Here is a 27,716-nt window from a genome sequence, read left to right as displayed (position 1 = left end):
GTAGCCGGAGCACTTCCGGTTGGTGGGTCCCGCCCACTCGCTGGTAGGCGGCGGGGTAGGCCTCCCTATTCGGTCGTTCCCAGACTTCTGTGCTTGGTTCCCGAGCCTCAGCCTCAGGATTGGCAACGTGCACTCCGCGTCACGTGAGTGCCCTGTAGTCATTGCCTCGTCCAGTCAGCACGTCCCTCTGCTTGTCCCTGTTTTACTCGTCGGGACACAGGCTACCTCTGAACTCGGGCGCTCTTCCATAGGCATTCCAGGCCGTTATCTTTTCATTCCAGCCCAGAGAGTTAGAGGGAGACACTTACTCCTTTGCAGGGGGACATGGGCTCCACTCCGTGGCCAGAGCTTAGGGCTGAATTTGAGGGTGCTCGGTCACTTTGAACCCTTTTCCCAGGGCTCTGGATGGGAATTGGGTTGTGCTGGTGATTTCTGTAACACTGAACCCCCAGGTGTGGGGCTCCGGAGCCGACCCCGCCTTGACTGGTGGAGAGGGGCTTTTCCATCTAGGCACGCTCTCGTTTCTTTTCACAACCCCAGGTCTATCTTCTGAGACCTTCCCCTTCTCCAAGGACAGCATTCAGGAGACCAGGAAAATGGCCACGGGGCTCCTGAAAGCCAAAAAAGAGGTGAGAATTTTCATCAAATTACATGTTGGCTGCCAACAGGATGGATCTGTTCCTTTTTCTTGCGCTGCAGGCTGCCTTGTTGGTATTGGGCAAAGTTCACGCCTGTTCCTGGAGGAGTGGTATATAATTACATATATATTAACATAATGAGTAGTGAAGAAAATACACACAAAATATTAATTAACTACATATTTCAGGGGGTCTGGGTAGACTATCCAGGTACTCTGATATGCATGACATCTGAATTATACAAACCAATTTAAACAAATACACAGTTCTATATTAGGTCACTGGCAGGGACCTTTGCCTGAGAGAATAGAGTAAAATTTGTAACAAATGAGATGGGCTGGCAGGCACATGATGTTACTAATCCTTAGCATTTTTTCACTGACTCCATTGAACAAATTTGCTGTCTGCTGTATAAAGAATACTTGATGGATGACAGTCAGTAATGTGTAAAGGCACAGCCTGCACACTTACAGGTCTTCCATTTTATTTTGGGATTCTGTTACCATTGGGATTTTGTTTCATTTTACACTCACGCACACACACACACACACTCACACACATTTTGACAGAGCTTAATGATAAAATCAGTATTTTTTTTTTTTGAAAAGCACTTGTTAGCATTTAATGAACGCCCTCAAATGTGGCTTCAAGCTACTAGAACGCAGGCGCCCCCGACACCCTTAATCTTCTCCTCTGCTCTTCTACTGAAGAATTTGGCCTTCACGATGACAGGCTGTTTTGGGAGTTTTCCCTTTCCCAAAACTTTGTAGTAGCCCGATCGCACCACATCAATGATAGGAGCAGCTCCAGTCTTGTTTTTGGCAGCATTTACCCGTGTCTGCTCACTGACCAAGGTCCACAGTTTATCAAGGTTGACAGTTGGGCAGAAGCTCTGGTTCCTCTTTAAGTGGTAATGTCTCATACCAACTTTTCCAAAGTATCCTGGGTGATATTTGTCGAAGTTGATCCTGTGGTAATGCATGCCACCAGCATTACCCCGGCCTCCTGGGTGCTTCCGGTGCTTGCCGATGCGGCCGTGGCTCACGTGGCCCCGAAGTTTCCGGGTCTTCCTCAGTCTGGATGGCATGTCGGCAGCTCAGACGGAAAAGGCGATAAAATCAGTATATTAAAGATCGTGCCAGTGTATCTACCCAGACCCATATTTTATAGGTGGAGAAATAGCCAACACTTAACCCACTGGAAGTGATTTCTACAATATTGCATGAAATGGATGAACCCATCCACTACTTTCCACTTTGGAGGGGATCATTTTTATTATTTTTTTAATTGCAGTGTAGTTAACATACGGTGTTGTATTAATTTCAGGTGTGCAATATAGAGATTCAACACTTCCATACATCACCCAGTGCTCATCACAAGCGCACTCCTTAATCTCTTCAATCCCCATCACCTATTTCACCCATTCCCTGCCCCCACACCTCCCCTCTGGTAATCATCAGTTTGTTCTCTATAATTAAGAGTCTGTTTCTTGGTTTGTCTCTCTCTCTTTTTTCTTTTGCTCATTTGTTTTGTTTCTTAATTTCCAAACTTGAGTGAAATCATATAGTATTTATCTTTCTCTGATTGACTTATTTTGCTTAGCATTATACTCCCTAGTTCTATTCGTGTTGTTGCAAATGGCAGCATTTCATTCTTTTTTATGGCTGAATAATATTTCATTATATATATATATCACATCTTCTTTATCCATTCATCTGTTGATGGACACTTGGGCTGCTTCCGTAATTTGGCTATTGTAAATAATGCTGCTATAAACATAGTATCCCTTTGAATTGGTATTTTTGTATTGTTGGCTAAATACCCAGTAGTGTGATTGCTGGATCATAGGGTAGTTCTATTTTTAACTTTTTTTTTTTTTTAATTTGAGAGAGAGCAGGAGTGGGGGGAGAGGCAGAGGGAGAAGCAAACCCCCCACCGAGCAGGGAGCCCAGTGTGGGGCTCAGTCCCAGGACCCTGGGATCATGACCTGAGCTGAAGGCAGACTCTTAACAGACTGAGCCACCCAGGCACCCCTATTTTTAACTTTTTGAGGAACCTCCATAGTGTCTTCCACAGTGGTTGCACCAGCTTGCATTCCCACCAACAGTACAAGAGGGTCCCTTCCAATTTGGGGGAGCATTTAACTTAGTCCCAGTATTTTAATTATTGTAAATTTTGCTTCTGTGATCAGTTTTGTGCATGAAATTCTTTTATAGGTTTGTATTTATTCTCACAACAAAAATATGGTAAGGTGAGTTGAAATGACCATTTCAAAGCAGTGGGGACTCACACCAGTTGGAGCTTTGGAACTCTGCCTGTTCTAAAACATTTGATCGCTTTGATTATTTCTTCTGTTTTTGAGGCCCCCTTCTTCCATCATGATGTCTGCTTTATGTTTTTCAGTTTTCTTGTTTTGTTTTTATTGTTATACTGTGCAGTTTTACATCCCCAGGGTAGACCTGCCAGTGCAGATCTTTTTCTTTTCTCACATGAATGTTTACAATAGTGTCCTGGTTGGTTTCTACGTGTTGATATGGTCCTTTGCTACGCAGCATGTTTCTGTCATCCTCATTTTCCCCAAATATTACAGTAACATCACTCTTCTGTTCAGAAGTCCTCCTTCAGTGGCTCACAACAGTGTCTTAGGTATTCAGAACACTCCTCATTTCAGATTTATTTATTAGAGAGAGAGAGAGAGAGCATGCGAAGGGGGAGGAGCAGAGAGAGAGAATCTTCAAGCAGACTCCCTGCTGAGTGTGGAGCTGAACTAGGGGCTCGATCTCATGACCCTGAGATCATACCTGAGCCGAAACCAAGAGTTGGATGCTTAACCGACTGACCCACCCAGGCACCCCAGGACACTCCTCATTTCAAATGTGTTGTCCTGTTTCTGACATGTTCTGACTATTAATTCTGAACGTGTGTTTATTACCAACACAGTGGAGTCATCTCATATACACCTTTAACTTACATTAATTCATTTTTTAGGAGGTTGGCTGGAGGAAGGAAGAAAAATAAGTGTTTTATTAGTCATTCAGAGGAATCTATCCTTTTTTCAGGCTCAGGAGTGAGAGAAAGATGGGAGGACTGACTCTAATGCTTGCCAAATCTAAGGAGTTTCTTTTTTTTTTTTTTAAACTGAGCCACCCAGGTGCCCCCAAACCTAAGGAGTTTCTGTCAGCATGAGCATCCTAGCAAGTCAAGGATGATATTAGCTGTAAAGTAATTTTCATCTAACATGACATTCCTTTATCAGTATATCAGTTAGCCCTTGCTGCATAACAAACCATCCCAAAGCTTATTGACTTAAAACAAAGTAATTTATTAGCACACAGTTTGAGAGGTCAGGATTTTGAGCCAGGCATAGATGGGTGTTTGGGAGGCTTCACCTGGGCTTGCTCATGTCGCTGTAGTCTGCTGGCAGTTTGACTGGGACGGGATGACCATCCGTGCATGACAATAACAAGCTAGTTGGTTAAGGTTTTTTTTTCCCCATGTGTCTCTATTTCCCCTAAATGATGCTTACAAACTGCTCAGTTGCTTCTTTAGCTCTTCTCTTTTTTAAAAAAATATTTTAGGGCGCCTGAGTGGCTCAGTTGGTTGGGCGACTGCCTTCGGCTCAGGTCATGATCCTGGAGTCCTGGGATCGAGTCCCGCATCGGACTCCCTGCTCAGCAGGGAGTCTGCTTCTCCCTCGGACCCTCCCCCCTCTCATGCTCTCTCTCTATCTCATTCTCTCTCTCAAATAAATAAATAAAAATCTTAAAAAAAATAAAAATAAAAATAAATATTTATTAATTTGAGAGAGAGTGAGTGAGAGAGAGATCACGAGCAGGGGGGAAGGGTAGAGGGAGCCGGATGCAGGACTCCATCCTAGGACTCTGGGATCATGACCTGAGCTGAAGGCAGACACACTCAACCAGCTGAGCCACCCAGGCGCCTTAGCTTTTCTCTTTCTATAAGTTCTCATATGTGGCTAGAGGCATCCAACTGAAGCCTTTAACAGGGTTCCTGGAGATCTCGTTAGCCAGATCTGAAATCATTCGGTATTTTTTTCTGTTTTCCAAGTTGAGTACAGGCGACAGTGTTGCTAGCACGTAAAAGGCATGGCCTTTCTCAGGCTGCCCTAGTGGTTTCCTTAACCGCTTTTCTAGCCCCCACTAACAGTTTGTCTACTACTTTTCCCACTGGTGCTGATAACCTCCACTGTTCCTGTTCCCACAGCTAATGCCACGTGTTTTGGGTAATTGTGATGGCACTTCATTTCTGTCTACCAGTTCGGCTTAAAACACAATCATTTATTCGTTCACAATTCTGTGGGTCAGCAGTTAGGCTTGGCACAGCAGAGTGGTTCTTCTCTTGATTTACCAGGGCTCACTTTTTGGCTGTAGTCCGCTAGCTGCTCAGCTGGAGCTGGATGGCCTTACATATCTGGTGGTTGACAGGCTGGTTGGCTCTGAGGTACCTCAGTTCTTGGTTCTCTGTGTGGCCTCGTCAGCAGGCAAGCTCAATTTATTTACATGGCAGCCTCAAGGTTGACTGCACAGAAAGAAACAAGGCCAGCCCCAAACCCAAATGCCTTCCAAACCTTTGCTTGCATCATGTTTGCCGATGTCCCATTGGCTAAAGTATGTCCCACGGCCAAGCCTAGCATTAGTATAGGAGGAAAATGCATAAAGGGTAGAAAAAGAGAAGCATGATTCATGGCGGAGGGGGCGGGGGATTGCTACAAGATAGGATACCTTTTGGCTGCAGGCAACAGGAAGCCCCACTTGGGCTGTTCTAAACAATAACTGAGCCCACATGAAAGAAAGTCCAGAGCCAGGATACACTATGGGGTTGGTCCTCTCCCTTCATAAGCTTATCAAAGACTGGGGTTCTTTGATTCCTCCACTTGACGCTGTTGACAGTGTGAGCCTCATCAGGCTAGTTCCCCTCACAGCCGTAGGATGTTGCTTATTAGCAACTTTAAGTCTCACGACAACCCTAAAAGGTAAGTCATATTATAATACCCATTTTTAGAAAATTGAGACACAGAAATGTCAAGTTACTGATGCCAAGTTGTGGGAGAAGGAGGGCTCTTATTTGAACACAGTCTGTCTCCAGAGTGTGCTTTTAGCCCCTGAGCATTTCTCAGACTTTTCTGTCAATCAGAATCACTGAGAAGCCTTGTTAAAACAGATTGCTGGGTCCCGCATGCTGATTCAGTGGTTCTGGGCTAGGGCGTGAGAATTTGTATTTCTAACAAGTTCCTAAGGGATGCTCTTGCTGTAGGTTCAGGGACCACACTTAAAGCCAGTGCACTGAACTCTGCTGCCTCTTTTGGGTGATTTGTGCCCATGTTTATGAACTTTAGGCAAAGTATTGGTTCCGCATTACTCCATCTTAAAAATGTAGAAGTCTTCTGCTAGGATCCAGCAGCAGGCTACTGTGTCTTGTTGGTTCTCATCAGCCACCAATCCATTCTTCAGCTGACAAAGGGATAGGTTACTTTTTTGCCAGTCATGCCTCCCCTTGAGTTGGATTTAGTGCCCCCAGCTGCTAGCTGAGTTGCTCCTCAGTGAGAGAGGTTTCGAATGGGTCATAGAGAGTCATCCATTTAGTGTTTCCATACCCCCCTACATGTGTGGCTCTCAGACAAAGAAACCATGAATTTTTCCAGGGCTGTAGGAATACCAGTTGTGTTAAACTTCTTGAAAGAATGTAGGTTGGTCTGCAGTGTAGCTTCTTTGTCAGAGATTTTCTAGGTATTTGTGTGTGTGTGTTTGTGTGTGTGTTCATTCTAAGAAGGGGTTTTAAAAATCAAATCACTGCCGGGGCTAGGCAGATATCTGAATGAATGAATAGTCTTTTCAATATTTAATTATGAAAAGTTTCAAATCTACAGAAAAAAATATACCTTAACATTGACTCACATACCCACCACCTAGATTTAACAATGAATATTTTGCTACACGTGCGTTACCACCTGTCTATCCACATGTATACTCATCTACTCATCATGTACACTCGTGTACTCATCGAGGGTATTACTCATATATTACCTTCAATGCACAGTAGAGGATAGGATTTTATATTCCTTTGGCCTTTCGAACCCTCTGTAGTCTGCTATGACCGGCCTGCTCTCTTTTCCAGCTAGCCACTTTTCATTCCTTATTCCCTCCCATCCCAGATGTCTTATCTGGAGGGCCCACCCCTGTTATTTCTCCTTAATCCTTCAAAATCCTCCCTGCCCTTTACGACCAAGATCATACCTTCCTTTCATAAAACCTGCTGTGATCTCTCCATCCTACAGTGACCTCTCCCTCTTGAGATTCCTCTGACCTACTGATTTTAAACCATGACTATACTTAGGAGCCTTTAAAAGTATAAAAGCCCTATCCCCAGAGAGTCTGATTTTATCCATTTGTGGAGAGACCCAGGAGTCCATACTTTAAAACACCACAGTTAGTTCTAAAGTACAGCTAGAGATGAGGGGTAAGAACCATAGTTCTCACTCATCCTGGCTGTGCTTTATATTTAATTAATTACTTTGATGGAGGGCTGGCTTCTGGGATTGCTATTACGAAAGGTGGGGGGGCAGGGGGGTCCTGTTTTCAGGCCATTCCACAGCCAGTGCGGAACAGTTGTGCTGATAGGGAACAGAAAATTTAGGGGAGCGTCCCCTGAGAGGGCACGGCATAGAATTAGTTTGGGAGACACAGTGTCATCCCTTAAGGGGGATGGTGTTCTGAGAAGGGATGCAAAATCAAATCACCAAAGGGACCAAGCAGGGAGCTAAATGAAACAAGTAAGGTAGGAGTTGTAGCAATCTGCCAATAATATGGGTAGGCTAATGGACCCATAGTGTGGGTCACCTTCAGCCATCTGTGGCCCTGCAGCAATGCAAAGCCCAGAGTGGTCAGATTTATGGATTTTTTCAACAGGACTCATAAGTTGATATTTTCATGTGGAATCATCCAACATATAAGTGATATAAAGAAAATGTTGTGTATGGCTCAAACTAACCCTATCTATGGACTGCAGAATGTGTCCTCTTTTAAAATCTTAAAAAAAAAAAAAAAGGTTATTTATTTTAGAGAGAGGGAGAATGTGCAAGGGGAGGAGGGGCAGAGGGAGAGAGAGAGAGTCCCAAGTAGACTCCCCACCAAGCACAGAACCTGATGTGGGGCTTGACGTGGGGCCTGATCTCACAACCCTGAGATCATGACCTGAGCCAAAACCAAGAGCTGGACACTCAACTGATTGAGCCATCCAGGCGCCCCAGATTATGTTCTCTTTTAAAAGACAAAAAAACTGATGGGCTAGGAAGAATCCCCGAACTGGATCCTAGGCTCCTTGGGGCTTGGTTTCTGCACACCTCCACACCAAGACACCTCACCAAAACTTTCATCCAAGGACGATTTTATATTCCCACTCTCCAAAGTATAGCTTTCGAGGTAGCAGAAGGGCATTTGAAACTTTGTTAGGGGAATAATAATAATAGTAAGTGCACATTCAGTCATCTAAAAATATTTGACTGCTTAGTGTTTGCAGGCTCTGCTTTGGGCACCAGGGCAATAGCAGTGAACAAGGCATATAGAACTTTCAGCCTAGTAGGCAGTCAGAAAATAAAAATGAGTAACACATTATCTAGAGTTAAGGGGGTACATTAAAGCAGCAGAGGGGAAAAAGAACCTGAGTGAAAATAAGGATTCTAGAACAGCTAGGGAAGTCCTCCCTGAGCACTTACTGTGTGCAACAGTCCTTTGTCTTGAATCCTTACATTTACCAACTTCTCTGATCCTCAGCACAGTCCTGTGAGATAAATGCTGTGTTTTCTTGGTTCACAGAAGAAACAGAAATGCTGAGAGTTAGCTAATTTGCTGAAGGGTACTCTAGTTGGGGATAGTGTGATTTGAGTCCATAGTCTTTCCAACCACACACTTGCACTCTTCAGGCAGGATCACGGCAGCTGGAGTGTGAGCAGGGGGAGGAATGGGTCCTGCTACAAAGTATACATATTGGTGGGTACTTACCCCCCAGAGACTCAGTGGCTTCAAGTAGGTAGAGCATAAATGCTTAGACCAATTAGTCTCTGTTCTTCAAGCTCAGTAAGACGATTTTTTTTTTACTGTTTAACTTCATGTGTGTGATGTCTTCCTCTTCTCCGTGCCAAGATTTAAAGCTTCCAATGTGAAGGGACTTGTGTTTTGCTTTCATCCCTGGTAGCAGCTAGCCTAGAATGTAATAGGTGCATAAATGATGCTAGCTGGTTAAAGGAGAATAATGGTCTTTGAATGCTTGGCGCTAAGGTCATGTAGGGGAAGAAAAAAAATTCATTTTTCCTCTACCTATTTTGGGTTCATTGGCTGGGGCCTTATAAATTAGACCAACAAAAGACAGAAAAGCAAACAAGTTTATTAACACAGATACACATGGGAGCACTCAGTGATGAATAACTCAAAGGGGTGGTTAGAACTTGGGCTCATACAGCATCTTAACAAAAGGACAATAACTTTTTAGAGAAGTGACAAGACAAAGGAAAAACATTTTGAGTTTTGAGGACAACAAATTGTGGTGGAAGATAAGGGGTAGTTAGTAAGGTTAGTTGTGTGAATTCCTTTGGTGCCATCTCCTGGCTGATAAGGGTCTAGAGTTTCCAGAGATTGACTTCTGTTCTTCCCGGTAGAGCCGGGAGGGGAGATACTTTCACAAATTTATGTTCTGCTCTTAGGCAGATGGGGGGAGAGCAGAGAACTTTTCTTGTGTCTGCTTCTTCTCAATGCCTTCAGCCCAAAATAATCCCTATGCCAAAATGGCATAAATTGGAGTGGCATATTCTGCTACCCTTCATTCACAATCCAAAGTAGGGTTTAGAAATATCTACCTCCCACAGGGAAGCCTTTTGATTGCTTATCCTGAGCTGCGAGCAAGGCCACTCCCAGATGAACAGTGGTGTGTTTTGTGTTAAAGGCATTCGTGGCATTCAGGGATGTGGCTGTGGACTTCACCCAGGAGGAGTGGAGGTTGCTGAGCCCAGCTCAGAGGACTCTGCACAGGGAAGTGATGCTGGAGACCTACAATCACCTGGTCTCACTAGGTAAGGATGGTTTCCCTTAGCACTTAAAATCTGCCCCACAGAGTGTTTTCTACATATCACGAGGAAAGGCTACCCATGAAGCAGCTTTGTTCTAGGGTTGGGCTTAGAAACCATAATCCCCCCCTCCCTCAGCGGAAATCTGGATTTAGTGGAATTGAAAACAGGTAGATTTACTCATGTTGCCTTTAGCATTGCATTTCCACGCCTCTTTCTCAAGGCTGGGGCTCTCTTTTTGCTTTATCTTGTTTGAAACCTAGGTGATTTTCCTTCACCAAGTGTTAATATGCTGTTTTCCTGACCGGAGTCACCTTTGCTTACTCAGCTCTTCTGAGGAGAGTTCACAATTATGGGTCCTGTATCGCCCTTTGAGTTTCCCTACGCATTTTGGCTCTGAGTTAAGAAATGGCCCCTTGAGCCCATAACCAAGAATCTCCTTCTTGTTGTTGTTGTTTTTCCCCATGAGCAGAAATTCCATTTTCCAGACCAAAACTCATTTCTCAGCTGGAGCAAGGGGAAGAGCCCTGGATAGAGGAGAGACAGCATCCACTGGGCCTCTGTCCAGGTGAGTGTGACGCAGGGTAGATGGGACCGTCCACAGCTTGGAAGATAGGGAAGGAGGAGGCATCTCTCGGGTACGGGGAAGAAGCTCTTCTCAGGCCTTCTAGGTCACTGGTAAGTTTGCCTGGCATGACCTCCCTTCCAGAATAGCATTTTCAGTTGGGGTGAGGGCTTTCTTGGTTTCCTTGTTTCTTTCCTCCACCAGGAAGCCTCCCTTCCTTTTACTTGGCTTGCCTTCTTCATCATGTTCAGTCTTTCCTCATTCATGGGCTTCTTTCTCTTCTCTTGATCTTAAAAACTACGTCTGTCCTATGGACATTAAGTCTGCCACCCTTCAGATACTTTCTAGTTTCCCGTAGGTGAGATGTAATTGATTAATTCTACCTTTCCAATTCCCATAACTTAAAAAATATGTTACTCAGTAATTAAGATTACAGCAAGCTATGAATAATGAAAAAATATGTCCTCATGAGCCAACATCCCAGCTTAAGAAATAAGGCATTACCTAAACAATTGAAGTTCCTATTTCCCCTACCTCCCCACACCATGCCCAAAGGGAACTGTTTTTTCAAAATTAGGGATTTATAAATCTTATGCTTGGCCTTTTGCTTTACTTCATATATGTGAATCCCTCAACCATCTACAGTATTGTTTGACATTTTTAAACTTTCATTAATGTCATCATATTATGTATATCCTCCTGTAGTTTGCTCTCTCCACTGACACTGAGTTTGTGAGATTAACCCATGTTGATATATGTTGTTCTGGTTCATTTATTTTCACTACTATATAGTATTTATTGTATTATACGTGTAATTACAATTCATTTATCCATTTTATTTTGTTGGAAGTCTATGTTTTTACCAATTTTGGCTATTAAAGAATGCACTATAGGGGCACCTGCGTGGCTTGGTTGGTTAAGCGTCTGCCTTCGGCTCAGGTCATGATCCCAGGGTCCTGGGATTGAGCCCCGTGCCAGGCTTCCTGCTCAGCAGGGAGTCTGCTTCTCACTCTCCCTCTGCCCCTTTCCCTGCTTGTGTGCACTCTCTCTCTCTGAAATAAATAAAATCTTAAAAAAATTATAACTATAAACATTCTAATACATGTGTCCTTGGGCATATAAGCCCTCGTTTCTCTAAGATAGATGCGTAGGAGTAGAGTAGCTGAATCAAAGAGCGTGCACTTGTTCATCCTGCCTAGGTAATGCCAAATTGCTCTCAACAGTTGTTTCATTAGTTTGCAAGGCTGCCATAACAAAGAGTTATGTTTCTAACCATCCTTTGGGTATGAAATGGCTTCTCACACTAGTTTTAATGTAATCAGCATTGAGTTTGAGCATCTTTTCCTATGTTCCTAGGTTGATTAGCATTGATGTTTCCTCTTCTGCAAATTTCCTCTTCAGATCTCTAGCCTGCTTTTCTTTTTCTTGTTCATTTGTAGAAGTATTTAAATAAATCCTGGAAATGATTCCTTTGTCCATTAAATGTATTATGTTTATCTTCTTCCAATCTGTGGACTGCCTACCTGCTTTATAAAAAGCTGTTTAGGGGCGCCTGGGTGGCTCAGGTGGCTAAGTGTCTGCCTTTGGCTCAGGTCATGATCTCAGGGTCTGGGATTGAGCCCCATGTTGGGCTCCCTGCTCAGCGGGGAACCTGCTTCTCCCCCACCTCCCCACTTTGCTCTCTCTTGATATCTCTGTCACTATCTCTCAAATAAATAAAATCTTTTAAAAAATAAATAAAAAATTGTTTAATTTTGAAATAATTTAAGTCTCAGTTTGTAAAAATAATACAGCAAGTTCCCATCTATTCTTTACCCAGCTTTCTCCAATTTCAAAACCAGGAAGTTGACATTGGTACAATACTATTATATCTACAGACCTTAATCAGATTCAGATTTCATCAGTTTTTACATGTACTCTTTTGTTGTTGTTGCATAGTACTGTGAAATTTTGTCACTTACATAGATTGATGTAAGTGCCGCCACAGTAAGGATACAGAACGTTCCACCACTAGAAAGAAACTCCTTCATGCTGCCCTCCACCTTTAACCTCTGGCAACCTCTGATCTGTTTCCCATTACTTTCATTTCAAGAGTGTTATGAAATTTACCCCATGTTTTAATGGCCTTTAATAATAATTTCATAAATTTTAATGTGTTTGGATTTGTCAGATTTTTTTGTGTTGTCTGTATGTGTGTCTGTCTGATTTAAGAATTCCTTCCCTCTGTCAAGATCATAAAGACATTATTTAGATTTTCTTCTTTAAATCAAAAAATATTTTTGCTTTTTACAACTTAGGTCTTTAATCTGTCTGGAATTGATTTTGTGTGTCTTGAGAGATGTGGGTCTATTTTTATAGATTTCTAAACACGTCACCATCAGACTGGGCCCCATTGAATAATTCATCATTTTCCCCAATTTTTAATGCCACCTCTCATATTTTGAATTTCAGTATATGCCTGGATCAGTGTCTGAACTCTTTTTATTCCATTGCTGTATCTGCTTATGCCTGCACCAATATCACACTGTTTTAATTTCCTATAGCTTTATAATAAGTCTTAGTGTCTGGTAGGGTAAGTCTTCCTGTCTTATTCTGTCTCTGTAGCTTCAGCCCAGTGGGCTTTTATTATCAGCTTGTCATATTTCATAAAGTCTCCTGTCAGGATTTTGTTGTAGTTGCATTGCATTTATATATTCAATAATATACATATATTAATATATTCATTAATTTAGAGAGAATTGACATCTTTTAGAATATTAAGTCTTTCTCTTAGTGTGGTGTCTTCTTTTACTTATTTGTTAATATATCCTTATCACTACCTCTTGCAAGGTTTTATAATTTATAATGTAAATATACATCTTTCTTTAAATTTATACATAGGCTTATTTTTTTGTTGTTTTGAGAGTTACTTTTTTTTGATAGTTAACGTTTTTAAAAACTAAATTTTTATAATTTTTTGTTAAAATGTAGAACTAAAATTCATTTGATCATAATGAGCATATACCAGCAGCCTTGCTGAGTGGTTTAATTAATTCCGTAATTTGTCCTGTGTATATTCTTTGGAGTTTCATATAAAGACAACTGTTTCATCTGTTTATTTTGCCTTTTTTTGTTTGTTTGTTCATCATGTCTATTGTATGAATTATGTTTGAACTTCTATTATTTTCTTTCTATTTTTGGGGGTTATTTTACTATTTTTTCCCCAGGTTTTTAAGATGGATGCTTAACATTGTTACTTTTCAGGTTTCTTTCTTTTCTAATATAAGGATTTGAGACTGTACATTTCCTTCTATTCTCCTTTTTTTAAGATTTTATTTTTAAGTAATCTCCACACCCAAACATGGGGCTCGAACTTACAACCCCAGGACTAAGAGTCATGTGCTCCACCGACTGAGCCAGCCAGGCGCCCCATTTCCTTCTATTCTTAACACGTATTTGGAGCTTCTGTTCCTTCTCTGAATCCTAACCCGTGGCACCTTGAGCCCATAAGGCTGTGGTATTTCTCCATTGCTGTAGTTGTGTGTGTTGGGAGTGCTTTGTAGCAAGAAAATTCTTACCCCTCCCTTTTTATCGCAGTTTTTTTAGTGTGAACCCTTTACTCCAGCCAGCTTCTAGTCACTTCTGGGTGTTTTCCAGTGACTTGAAGTAATTATTTATTGTATTTTTTTCCAGTTTTATCATTGTTTTCTGCAGGGGTTCTTGTGACTAATTCAGTCTGCTGCCATTTTCAGAAGTCGGCTTCATCCTGTATGTTTTTGACTTGACATTTGGAAATTACTTCAAAATTACAGAAAATTTGCAAAAATAAAAATAGTACAAAGGACACCTTTTTATCCTTTTCATACATATGTATGTGGAAAAATATATGGCATATATGTTATTATAAAATGGCATCAGGGGCATCTAGTTGGCTCAGTCAGTAAAGCATGCAACTCTTTTTTTTTAAGATTTTTTTTTTTAATTTATTTATTTGACACAGAGAGAGAGACAGCTAGAGAGGGAACACAAGCAGGGGGAGTGGGAGAGGGAGAAGCAGGCTCCTGGCCAAGCAGGGAGCCCGATGTGGGGCTTGATCCCGGGACCCTGGGATCATGACCTGAACCGAAGGCAGACGCTTAATGACTGAGCCACCCAGGTGCCCCAAAGCATGCAACTCTTTGGGGCTGTGAGTTCAAGCCCCATGTTGGGTGTACTGATTACATAAAAATAAAATCTTTAGGGGCGCCTGGGTGGCTCAGTCGTTAACTGTCTGCCTTCAGCTCAGGTAATGATTCCAGGGTTCTGGGATTGAGCCCTGCATGGGGCTCCCTGCTCAGCAGGAAGCCTGCTTCTCCCTCTCCCACTCCCCCTGCTTGTGTTCCCTCTCTCGCTGTGTCTCCCTCTGTCAAATAGATAAATAAAATCTTAAAAAAAAAAAAAAATCTTTAGGGGCTCCTGGGTGGCTAGGTCGGTTAAGTTTCTGCCTTTGGTTCAGGTCATGATCCCAGGGTCCTGGGATCGAGCCCTGCATCAGGCTCCTTGCTCAGCAGGGAGTCTGCTTCTCCCTCTCCCTCTGCCTACTGCTCTGCCTACTTGTGCTCTCTCTCTCTCTCTGTCAAGTAAATAAATAAAACCTTAAAAAAAAAGAAAAATCATTAAAAAAAGTAAAATGGCATCATTTTACTATTTTACATTTTACTATTAATATTTTATATTTGTGTACTATCTTATATGCATGTTCTCCCTTCTTCCCCCTTCAATATATATGTATATATATTTATGTATACATATATATGTGTGTGTGTGTGTGTGTGTGTGTATATTCATATGTGTATGTTTGTTAAAAGGTTTTCTAAGGAGGATAGTAATCTCATATAACCATAGTAGTTATCAACCTCAGTAAATTTAACTTTGATACAGTAATTTTTATCTAATATCTCCTTATCATATTATAATTTTGTCAGTAGATGCAATAATATCTTTTTTTACTCTCCAGAAAACGATTCAGTCCAGGTTTCAGTAGTGCATTTACATGTCAGGTCTATTTAATTTCCCTTAATATAGATCATTTCAGTAACCTTTCTTTGTCTTTTATGACACTGACATCTTAGAAATATAGTCTTACTTTTAACAACTTCATTGAGATAAAATTCATATACCATAAAATCTAGTTATTGTAAATATACAGTTACATTAGTTTTGGTAAACATTTATTGTATGATCATTACTTCCATTTAACTTTAGAATATTCTGTCATTCCAAAAAACTCCCTTATGCCCATTTGCATCTATCCTTCCTCCCATCTGAGCTCTGGGGAACCACTGATAACGCTGTCTCTATAGATTTGCTGTTTCTGGACATACTCTATAAATGGTATCATAAAATATATGGTCTTTTGTATCTGGCATAATATTTTTGAGGTTCATCCAGGTTGTGGCATGTATCAGTAATCCATTTCTTTATTTTCTTTTTTTTTAATTTTTAAAATTAATTTATTTTTTATTATGTTATGTTAATCACCACACATTACCTCATTAGTTTTTGATGTAGTGTTCCATGATTCATTGTTTGTGTATAACACCCAGTGCTCCATTCAGTACGTGCCCTCTTTAATACCCGTCACCAGGCTAACCCATCCGCCCATCCCCCTCCCCTCTAGAACCCTCAGTTTGTCTCTCAGAGTCCATAGTCTCTCATGGTTCGCCTCCCCCTCCGATTCCCCCCTTTCATTTTTCCCTTCCTACTATCTTCTTTTTTTTTTTTTAACATATAATGTATTATTTGTTTCAGAGGTACAGGTCTGTGATTCAACAGTCTTACACAATTCACAGCACTCACCATAGCACATACCCTCCCCAATGTCTATCACCCAGCCACCCCATCCCTCCCACCCCCACCAATCCAGCAACACTCAGTTTGTTTCCTGAGATTAAGAATTCCTCATATTGGGGCGCCTGGGTGGCTCAGTCGTTAAGTGTCTGCCTTCGGCTCAGGTCATGATCCCAGGGTCCTGGGATCGAGCCCTACATCGGGCTCCCTGCTCCACAGGAAGCCTGCATCTCCCTCTCCCACCCCTGCTGCTTGTGTTCCTTCTCTTGCCGTGTCTCTCTCTGTCAAATAAATAAATAAAATCTTAAAAAAAAAAAAAAGAATTCCTCATATCAGTGAGATCATATGATATATGTCTTTGATTGACTTATTTTGCTTAGCATAATACCCTCTAGTTCCATCCACATTGTTGCAATGGCAAGATTTCGGTTTTTTTGATGACTGCATAATATTCCATTGTGTATATGCACCACATCTTCTTTATCCATTCATCTGTTGATGGACATCTTGGCTCTTTCCATAGTTTGGCTATTGTGGACATTGGTGCTATAAACATCGGGGTGCATGTACCCCTTCGGATCGCTACAATTGTATCTTTGGGGTAAATACCCAGTAGTGCAATTGCTGGGTCATACGGTAGCTCTGTTTTCAACTGTTTGAGGAACCTCCATACTGTTTTCCAGAGTGGCTGCACCAGCTTGCATTCCCACCAACAGTGTAGGAGGGTTCCCCTTTCTCCGCATCCCCGCCAACATCTGTCGTTTCCTGACTTGTTAATTTTAGCCGTTGTGACTGGTGTGAGGTAGTATCTCATTGAGGTTTTGATTTGGATTTCCCTGATGCTGAGCGATGTTGAGCACTTTTTCGTGTGTCTTTTGGCCATTTGGATGTTTTCTTTGGAAAAATGTCTGTTCATGTCTTCTGCCTATTTCTTGATTGGATTATTTTTTGAGTGTGCACATGTATTGGAGGGGAGGGAGAGGGAGAGAGAGAATCCCAAGCAGGCTCCGTGCTCAGCACAGAGCCAGAGGCAGGGCCGATCCCACGACCTTGAGATCATGACCAGAGCTGAAATCAAGAGTGGGAAGCTTAACCGACAGAGCCACCTAGGTGGCCTAGTAATCCATTCCTTTTTATTGCCATATAATATTCCATTGTATGGACATAACACATTTTGTTTACCCATTTACAGACTGATGGATATATGGGTTGTATCTACTTTTTGGCTATTGTGAATAGTGCTGCTAAGAACAATCATGTACCAGTCTTATTGTGGGCATACATTTTCATTGGGGGGTTGATAAGTAGGTGTAAAATTTCTGGATTGTATGACATGTTTATATTTAACTTTTTAAGAAACTGCAAAATTATTTTCCAAAGTGGCTGTACATTTTTATTAGTATTTCTATTTTTCATTTCTGTTTTCTATTTCTACATTTTCTATTAGCAGTGTGTTTCTCTACTTCCTTGTTAGCACTTAGAATTGTCTCTAATTTTGATTACAGACATTCTACTGGGTGTGTAGTGGTATTTCATTGTGGTTTTAATTTGCATTTCCCTAGTGACTGATGATGTTGATCTTTTTCTTTTTTAAAGATTTTATTTATTTATTAGAGAGAGAGAGAGAGCATGAGCAGGAGGAGGGGCAGAGGGAGAAGCAGACTCTCTGCTGAGCAGGGATCCCTATGCGGAACTCAATCCCAGGACCCCGAGATCATGACCTGAGCTGAAGGCAGACACTTAACCAACTGAGCCACCCAGGCGCCCTATGTTGATCTTTTCATATGCTTAGTAACCCTTTGCGTATCTTCTTTAACAAAATAGCTATTCAGTTCTTTTGTCCATTTTTAAATTGGATTGTTTTGTCTTCTTTTTGAGTTATAAGAGTTTTTCATATACTCTAGACACAGTCCTATATCAGATATACGGTTTTCACATACTTTCAACTCTATAAAGTCAAGTCAGAAAAAAGACAAGTCTGCGGCTTGTCTTTTCATTCTCTTCATGGTGTCTTTTCAAGCATAAAAGTTTTAAACTTTGGTGATGTCCAACTTAACAAAATTTTAAATGGATTGTGCTTTTGGTGGTGTAACTAAGAACTTTTTGTCTTTTGTTTAGAATGTTTGGTTTGCTCATATTTAATATAATTATTGATATGGTTTAAGTCTGCCATTTTGCTACTTATTTTTTATGTGCTTCATGTTTTTTATTCCCCTGCCTTTTGGGTGTGTGTGTATATAATAATAATAATTATTATTTATTATATATATTATATATAATTTTTGTAGTTATTTTCTTAATTCAGCTCTAGGCATTAAAAATGCATCTAATTTAACATAATCTAATTAATACTAACTTCATTCCAGTAAAAAATATATATAATAAAGCTCATAATATGGTGTTAGAGTTATTACCTTTTATAATAATCTTACGCATTTCAGAGAAATTAAGAGAAGAAAGGAGAAAAATATACATGTGTAGTCTTTTATATTTACCCACATACTTACCAGTTTTGGTGGTCCTCATTTCTTCCTGTGGATTTGAGTTAATGTCTGGTGTCATTTCTTTTCAGCCTGACAGGCTTATTTAGTATTTCCTATAAGGCCTGTTTGCTAACAACAGATACTCTCTGAGTACTTGTTAATCTGTGAATATCTGTATCAATTTCATTTCTGAAGGATAATTTCTTGAGAATAGAATTCTTCCTTAGTAGCCTTTTCACCTGTATTTCAGCACCTTGAATAAATCATTCCATACTCCATTGTCTGTGATGAGAAGTTAGCACTAATCATATTGTTTCCTCCTGTGCATGTTGAATCATTTTCCTTTTGCTGCTGTCAAGATGTTCTCTTTTGTCTTTTTTTCTGATAGTCAAGAATTTGGCTATGATGTATCTCTCTGGGGCTTTCTTTATGTTTTTCTTTCTTTCTTTTTTTTTTTTAAAGATTTTATTTGAGAGAGAGAGAGAGAGCACAAGAGGGGGGAGGGGCAGAAAGAGAGGGAGAAGCAGACTCCCCACTAGGCAGGGAGCCTGATGTGGGGCTCCATTCCAGGACACCTGGATCATGACCTGAGCTGAAGGCAAACGCTCAACCAACTGAGCCACCCAGGTGCCCCTGGAGTATTTTTTCTAAAGATTTAAAAATTTTTTTAAAAATATTTTATTTATTTGAGAGAAAGAGTGCACTGTGCGCAAGCACAAGTGGTGAGGGAAGCAGAGGGAGAGGGAGAAGCAGACTCCCCGCTGAGCAGGGTGCCTGATGTGGGACTCGATCCCAAGACCCTGGGTTCATGACCTGAGCCGGAGGCAGATGCTTAACCAGCTGAGCCACCCAGGCACCCTCTTTATGTTTTATGTTTTCTTGCAGTTTGTTGAGCTTCTTGGATTTATAGACTAATGTTTTTCAACAGATTTCAGACTTTTTAGTTATTATTTCTTCAGACATTTTTTTCCTGCTCTTTTCTCTCTGTCTTCTCTTTCGTGCGTTCCCATTATGCATAGATTGATTTATCTGATGGTGTCCCACAGGTTTCTGGGGCTCTTTGCTTTTCTTCAATCTTTCTTTCACCTGGTTTTTCAGTTTAGGTAATTTCTATTGATTTATCTTCAACTTCATTGTTTCTGTTGCAAGCCCAAATATGCTGTTGTATCTTCCTAGTAATTTTGTTATTTCAGTTAATTTACTTTTTAATTCCAGAGTTTCCTTTTATTTCTTTTTAATAGTTTTTTTCTTTATTGAGATTTTTCTATTTCTTAAGTTACCATACTTCCCTTTAAGTTTTTACATGTTGTTTTCCTTTAGTTCTTTAAATATATTCATAACATCAGCTTTGAACACTTTCTTTCCTCCTGTAAATCAACATCTGGGCCACCCAGCAACAGTTTCTATTGTCTGCATTTTTTCCTCAGTATGGGTCACTCTTTCCTGTTTCTTTGGAAACTGGATATTTTAGATACTATCTTTTAGCCCCCCTGAGAGCTGATGGTGTTTCCTGCCTAGATATTGTTGTTGCCAGTTTTAGTAACTTTTCTAGACTAAATATGTGGAAAAAGTTTTCTCTGTGAAGGTGATGTTTCCGCTTGATTTGTTATTGTATTCTTGTGTTTATTTTTAATCCTGGCTTCCTGATTTAAGCCTTGTGTCTGCAGGGCTTAGTGATCTGCAACAGTTGGCAATAGGTTGTGTTCAAAGACTTTGAGCCAGTAAGGCTCCCTACTTCTGCCAATGGATAAATAGGTGCATTGGGGAGCTCATTCAAAGTTCAGATAGTTTCCAAGTCTTGTCTGGCTTTTTACTTTCCACTGATCCCTCTAATTTTTCCTCCGTACCTGGTTATAGTCTCTGTCAGGCAGGCTTATGTGCATAGCTTGGGCCCCAGCCATCTCCCCTGCTTTTGCAAACAGCTTTCCAGTCAGCCAGGGCTGTGTGGAGAGTTTATCAAACCTCTCCCTGGCTCTCTCACTTTCAGGTTTTCCCCTGCTGCATTTCTGGATGGTCTACCAGTCTTTCTTCTTCTTCTTTTGGTCCCAACCAAGAAAGACTGCAATCTCAGATAGCAGTCACTGGTGGCCTTCCCTGTTCACTTACCACCTAGATCACATTTACTGACAGTTCCACCCAGCACTGGTTTCTCACCTTCCACTCAAATCAGGTGACTGTCCCTGTAGCAGCAACAGAACTGATGGTTTTATGACCTGTCCTAGTCTAACTACCATAACACCCAAGCTGGAGGATCGGACGGATGAGAGCAACTCCAGGCAGTCATGCTTCAGACTCCTGCTTTTCTTATCCGGAGTTCAGTGTTTTTCATGAATAAATACTTCTCAATATATTGTATGTGTTGGTTGATTTCTGGAAGTAAACTATTTACTCTGTCAAGTATTGTGAAAGTAAGTTTTTGGTATGAGTTTTCTACATTTTTTTTTTAAGACTTCATCTATTTATTTGACAGAGAGAGACACAGCAAGAGAGGGAACACAAGCAGGGGGAGGGGGAGAGGGAGAAGCAGGCTCCCTGCTGATGCAGGGCTCGATCCCAGGGCCCTGGGATCATGACCTGAGCCGAAGGCAGGTGCTTAACAACTGAGCCACCCAGGTGCCCCAGAGTTTTCTACATTGCAGTAGGACAAGGGGCCAAAAACTTTTTCTGTAAGGGGCCACCCAGTAAATATTTTAAGCTTCCCAGGTCACATGCAGTCTAGTGCCTCATTGGTTTATTTGTTTGTTTGCTTATTTATTTATTTCTCTTTCTTTCTTTGAATCCTTAGAAAGGTAAAATCCATTTTTAGCTGGTGGGCCATACAAAAACAAGTTGCAGGCTGAATTTGGCCTACCTGACAAGTTTGCTAACTCCTGTGATTAAAAATGTAGTGTATAAAGTAAAATGAAAAGTAGCTCTTCTTATAGATGCAAGGATGTCTGAGTGGGAGACAGGTTGTGATATAAACATATTACAAACGACCAATGGGCAAAGCAAAATGGCCCCGGCCACCCTACCCGTGGCTACTCTGACTCAAAATATTCTTTCTTCAGCAGGATCAAAGCTAAACATTCAACCTTGTCCCCACTACCCACTGGCATTCGCTAGTCAGCAAGGCCTCAGCCAGCATGTGTGGTTCAGTCACCTTCCTCAGCTCTTCTCAAGTTTATGTGCAGGAAACCATCTCCCCCTGGGGAAGCACTATCCAGAAGATCAAAACCAGCAGCAGAAGCAACTCTTTGGTCAAACTTGCTGGGGTGACAAAGCAGAAATTCAAGAGACAGAAGAAGACTCCAAGTCCTTGTTGGGGAGAGTAAGCAAAAGAGGCACTTCAGAGGCGTTGTCCAGCCCACGGCAAGAACAGCCAGTAAGGTCCAAGCAAGACAACACAGCGATGGATACAGGGCCCAGCCAAGACCAGAGGACAGTCCTTGGGGGAACAGACAAAGTGTTGCATGGTGTAGAAGTCTCAGGATTTGGAGCAATCAAATATGGGGAGTTTGGCCTGGGCTTTATGAGGGAGTCAAACCTGCTCAGCCTCCAGAAGATGCACATAGGGGAGACACCTTACGTGTACTCTGAGTGGGGACAGAGCTTTAGCAATATGTCAACCCTCATCAAAAACCAGAGGACATCCTCTGGGGACAAGCCTTATGTGTGCAAGGAATGTGGACGAGGCTTTACCTGGAAGTCAAACCTCATCACACACCAGAGGACACACTCAGGGGAGAAACCTTATGTGTGCAAGGAGTGTGGACGAGGCTTTACTTGGAAGTCAAACCTCTTCACACACCAGAGGACACATTCAGGGGTCAAGCCGTATGTGTGCAAGGAATGTGGGCAGAGCTTTAGCCTGAAGTCAAACCTTATCACACACCAGAGGGCACACTCGGGGGAGAAGCCTTATGTTTGCAGGGAGTGTGGGCATGGCTTTCGCCAGCATTCACATCTCATCAGACATAAGAGGACACATTCGGGAGAGAAGCCGTATGTGTGCAGGGAGTGTGAGCAAAGCTTTAGCCAGAAGTCACACCTCATTAGGCACTTAAGGACACACACAGGAGAGAAGCCTTATTTATGCACAGAATGTGGGCGCCATTTTAGCTGGAAATCAAACCTCAAGACACACCAGAGGACACACTCAGGGGTTAAACCTTATGTATGCCTGGAGTGTGGGCAGTGCTTTAGCCTGAAGTCAAATCTCAGCAAACACCAGAGGTCACACACAGGGGAGAAGCCATTTGTGTGCAGGGAATGTGGGCGGGGCTTTACCAGGAAATCAACCCTTATCACACACCAGAGGACACACTCAGGGGAAAAGCCATTTGTATGCAGGGAGTGTGGGCGAGGCTTTAATGATAAGTCAACCCTCATTTCACACCAGAGAACACATTCAGGGGAAAAGCCTTTCATATGCAGGGAGTGTGGTAAAAGGTTTAGCCAGAAGCCAAACCTCTTTAGGCACAGGAGGGCACACTCAGGTAGCATACCCTTTGTGTGCAGGGAGTGTGGGCAAAGCTTTTGTGATAAGTTAACTCTCATCACACACCAGAAGGCACACTCAGGGGGGAAGCCTCACGTGTGCAGGGAGTGTGGGCAAGGCTTTGGCCGGCAGTCACACCTTATTAGACATCAGAGGATACATTCAGGAGAGAAGCCTTATATTTGTAGGAAGTGTGGGCGAGGCTTTAGTCGGAAATCAAACCTCATCAGACATCAGAGGACACACTCAGGATAGAAACCTTGTATGTACGAGTGTAGTGAAATCTTTAACCAAGACTCATACCTCGTGAGATGCCAGAAGTCACACCTAGGGCTGTGGCTTTAGTAGTAAGTCAACCATTGCCAGACACCAAAGTGGAGACATCTTATGTGTGACAGCAGTGTTCACGAGCCTCATGGTAAGAGTCAACATCTCCAGGCCACATGAAGGAGAACTGCTGGCTCATTTTCAGGAGCTCTGGCATGCCCTGGTGGGGGTGGTGGGTTGTGGAAGATCTGTCAGGTAACGTGATGGAAGGGGTACTTTTAAGTAGGTTGAAATTAGGGAATGGAGGCTCTTCTAATGTCATTTCCCAAGAATACTTGGACACTCCTTATACAGTAGCCTGGATGTTAGAGAAACAGCGACACTAGAGCTCATCTCTTAATGTCTGCCTTACCTTCTGAGAACAAGAGACTTGACAGAAACCATGGCTGACTTAATCTTGGTTTCCCAGAGCATGACCCAGCAGAGTCAGCTTCAGGGAGAGTTTGGGAAATGGTGAATTCATGGGATCAGAGATGGTGCATGGGTAGAAGAAGGTTTTATCATGCAAAGAGCTGACTGGTGAGAAAGACTGTGACTATCCTGGTTTTGGGAAGAAGTAACCGTTTTTGCTTGTTTCCTGGGGCCCTCTCTGGTTTCCAAGTTGAATCCATTTTGAAGATATTTTTATTTACTGGTGTATTTAGATTAGAAATGTATCCTATGCTTTCATGAAGAAAACACCCATATATGGGAATAGAAAATGAAATTACTTCCTATTCTTCTTTGAATTACCATACTACATCCCACAGGTAATTCTTTGGTTTAAATCTTTCCAACCATTGTAAAATATATGATTTCTCTGGTTGGGAATACTCTCTTTTTGAGAACAGCGGTGTCCCACAGATTCACGTATAATTCGGAGCCAAGGCCCAATTTTTTTTCACAGAAGTTGACTAAATGATTCTGAGTTTTATTTGGAAAGTAAAATTTTGAGGAATGGCGGGATATTAAGAACAGTGTAATAACATGTCTTTTTATCTGTGGACAGATACCTAGAATAGAACCATATAAAAATAGGAAAACAAACTCACTTGTATATTAATATTTAGAAAGTGAGGAAGCAGGATTTCAAGTTATTATGAAAATAGCAAGTACAAGATTCAGTGTTTGGGTCATTGGCTCTCAACTGAGGGAAAAAATAAACATAGGTTCCAAAATCTCACTATCCAAAGTTAGAGTTAGGAAATCACTAGCTCAGATAATATGACGTGCAGAGGTCTTTTTAATTGAATTGAATTTTTTATTTTAAGTAGGCTCCATGCCCAGCATGGGGCTTGAGCTCACAACCCTGAGATTATGAGTCACATGCGCTAGTGACTGAGCCAGCCAGGCATCCCAAGGTGTAGGACTCTTAATTTTCGTTCAAAATCTAAGTTTCAGTGGAGTGAGAAGAACCTGGTGAAGAATTATGAAATATTATCCTAGATGGAGCTGCTGGTGTGGCTTGCCCTTCTCATTCCTTCCCATGGTAAATCCTGGCCTACTGCTATTTCTCCGTCTCAATAGAAAAATACTTTGAGAGTTTTAATCTCTTTGCATCTTAGAATTGAATCACTCTTTTCCATAAAATGATGTCACAAAAATAAGGATTCCAAAAGCAAACATGTATCTTTTACTGTTTTTTTTTTAACTTTAAGAAGAAATATTTCAGGTTTTTTTTTTTAAAGATTTGATTTATTTATTTGACAGAGAGACACAGCGAGAGAGGGAACACAAGCAGGGGGAGTGGGAGAGGGAGAAGCAGGCTTCCTGCTGGGCAGGGAGCCCGATGTGGGACTCGATCCCAGCACCCTGGGATCATGACCTGAGCCGAAGGCAGACGCTTAACGACTGAGCCTTCCAGGCACCTGAAATATTTCAGTTTTCAATGTAACCGGTCCATAAATCCAAAAGATCTTGCCTTAAATTATTTAAAATTCTCAACAACAATAAGCACTGCTGGTATCTGAAAATTCAAACAGATTTCAAAGACTCAAACCCGGGGAGGCATTTATATAGAACAGCAACCAGAGACTGGAAATGGTAGAAAGACGCCCTACACTTCGGACCTACCCAGTCCCCACCTGTACTAATTCTTAAATCTGCATTAGATCCTCTGCTTAGAACTTCTCAGAAGACAGAATTGGAACAGGCCACCTGAGTTCTCCACCTCGGCCTAGCATTAAAACCTGTGTGCAAGTCTGGAAGCTGATTAGGAGGCAAGCACCGGATGGTGTTCATATATGTGAATCTTCAAAATCTTGTGGTTTTATTTTTCTTTTTCCAGTCTGTCTGGACTGGTTATCTACCAGTGCCCCATATTTCATATCCTGAGATAGATAACAGCTCTAGATGTTTAAAACAAACAGAAAAAGTGCCCGAGCTCAACCACTGCCCATCCTACCACTCCTATGGTTAAGTAATAGACTATACTGCATGAAGAAAAATTTGGAGAAAAGATGATGAACAGTATGAAATAATATCACTTCAAATCCATAAGCCTGTTATGGCCACCACTGAAATCTGTTTCAAAAGGGGGTGACAGGAGCACCCGGCCGGCTCAGTCAGGTAGAGCATGAGACTCTTGATCTTGAGATCGTGAGTTTGAGCCCCATGTTGGATGTAGAGATTACTTAAAAAAAAAGTAAAAGGGGTGACAGTAAGTTTTAATATAACTATTCTGTTTTAACTTATGGATCAGTGGTTCTCTAAATGTGGTCAGAGGATGTTTGGGGGCCCTTTTGGGTGATCTACATGGTCAAAACAAATTTCATTATAACACTAAGACCTGATTTGCTTTTTTCTCTTGTGCTGAAATTTGCACTGATTGTGCAAAAAGCAATGGTGGGGAAACTGCTGGGCCTTTAGCTTGAATCAGGACGGTGTCACCAAAGTGTACTATAGTTCTTGTGTTCTTTACCACCACACACTTGGGGTAAAAACATGCTAGTTCCACTTAAGAATGTTCTTCATAAAACAGTTAAAATTAGTTTTGTTGAACTTGACCCTGAGTACAAAATTTTTAAATTATACTTTTTATTTTGAGATAATTTTAGATTTACATGCATTTGTAAGAAATTATGTAGAGAGATCCCATGAGCTCTTTGCCCAGTTTACCCCAATGGTAATGTCTTGCAAAACTATAATGTTACAACCAGGATATTAACATTTCTATATATATTCGTCTTCTAAGTATTTTATGTAATGAAGAGAGAAAGGCACATAAAGTTTTTCTTCATGCTGAAGTATCAAGTTGTTTCCAGGAAACGCACTTTTATAGATTGTTTGAGTTGTGAGCTGAACTAGCCACCTTTTTATGGGCACCAATTTCATTTGAAGGAGCACCTGACAAATTTGAATAAGAAGATGAAGACCTGTATATCTGCTAAACATTTTGTCAAAAATGAAGTGATTTATAAAACCTGACAATAAAGAAAACTGGTAGTAATTTTTGTTAATTTGACTTTTCAAACAAAAAAATTAGCCGCTGTTAAGCAGCTGCCTTCGGCTTGGGTCATGATCCCAGGGTCCTGGGATCAAGCCCCACATCAGGCTCCCTGGTCAGCGGGGAGTCTGCTTCTCCCTCTCTGCCTGCTTGTGCTTGCTCTTGCTCTCTCTGTCAAATAAAATAAAATCTTAAAAAAAAAAATAGTATCTGTCACCATGAACTTGACAGCTTCCTAATACTTAGTCTTTTGTGATGACATTACTAATGATATTAATGAATGTGATTTTGTAATACCATATAATGAAATATGTCAACGTTTGGAAGGTCTGCCTAACTCATTGAACCAGTATTTTCTAAATGATTACTGTGTGATGCTACTAGATCATCTGTGATGATATTAAAGTATAAGATAGACAAATGGATTTTAAGAGAAGCTGGGGTGCCTGGCTTGCTCAGTTGATGGAACATGCAGCTCTTGATCTCAGAGTCATGAGTTCGAGCCCCACCTTGGGGATAGAGTTTACTTAAAAAAAAAACTGCAAAAAAAATTAAAATTAATACCAATCTTAGAGAGATAAAGGTCAGATTCCACATTACAGTAACATTTAAGAAATTACCACTTGTTGATTTTTGGTGTAGTGTCAATAATATTGACAAATATCTGAAAAGGCCATTAGAATACTTCTTCATTTTTAAATTCTGGATGTGTGAGTCCAGATTTTCTTTATCTTGGCGGATTAAATACAAGAGCACACTGGGACGCCTGGGTGGCTCAGTAGGTTCAGTGTCCAACTCTTGATTTCGGCTCAGGTCATGATCTCAGGGTTCTGAGATCAAGCCCCATGTCAGGCTCCATGCTGGGTGTGGAGCATGCTTGTGATTCTCTCCCTCTTAAATAAATAAATGAATAAA

General features: G+C 41.4%; 1 protein-coding gene and 1 pseudogene across 1 annotated transcript; one reads left to right on the top strand and one right to left on the bottom strand.

Annotated features, from left to right (window-relative positions):
• ZNF875 (zinc finger protein 875) lies at window positions 1-24,971 on the top strand. The gene is made up of 5 exons (XM_088028434.1): window positions 1-143; window positions 541-629; window positions 9,594-9,720; window positions 10,187-10,282; window positions 21,624-24,971. The coding sequence occupies exons 2-5, from the start codon at window positions 597-599 to the stop codon at window positions 23,303-23,305; spliced, it is 1,938 nt and encodes a 645-aa protein (XP_087884560.1). The 5' UTR covers window positions 1-143; window positions 541-596; the 3' UTR covers window positions 23,306-24,971.
• Window positions 1,235-1,732, bottom strand: LOC114198985 (large ribosomal subunit protein uL15 pseudogene; annotated as a pseudogene).
• Window positions 24,972-27,716: the final 2,745 nt, after the last annotated feature.

The sequence above is a fragment of the Eumetopias jubatus genome, unplaced genomic scaffold (assembly GCF_037043125.1).
Source record: "Eumetopias jubatus isolate StellerSeaLion01/CBP00866 unplaced genomic scaffold, mEumJub1_p1.0 scaffold_10, whole genome shotgun sequence".
NCBI classification, from domain to species: domain Eukaryota; kingdom Metazoa; phylum Chordata; class Mammalia; order Carnivora; family Otariidae; genus Eumetopias; species Eumetopias jubatus.
This window is presented reverse-complemented; position numbering and strand designations above follow the sequence as displayed.

Coding starts and splice junctions, on each gene's coding strand:
- ZNF875 (XM_088028434.1), top strand. CDS start 597: ATGGCCACGGGGCTCCTGAAAGCCAAAAAAGAG. Junction 630..9,593: donor TCCTGAAAGCCAAAAAAGAG/GTGAGAATTTTC, acceptor TTTGTGTTAAAG/GCATTCGTGGCATTCAGGGA. Junction 10,283..21,623: donor TCCACTGGGCCTCTGTCCAG/GTGAGTGTGACG, acceptor TTTCTTCAGCAG/GATCAAAGCTAAACATTCAA.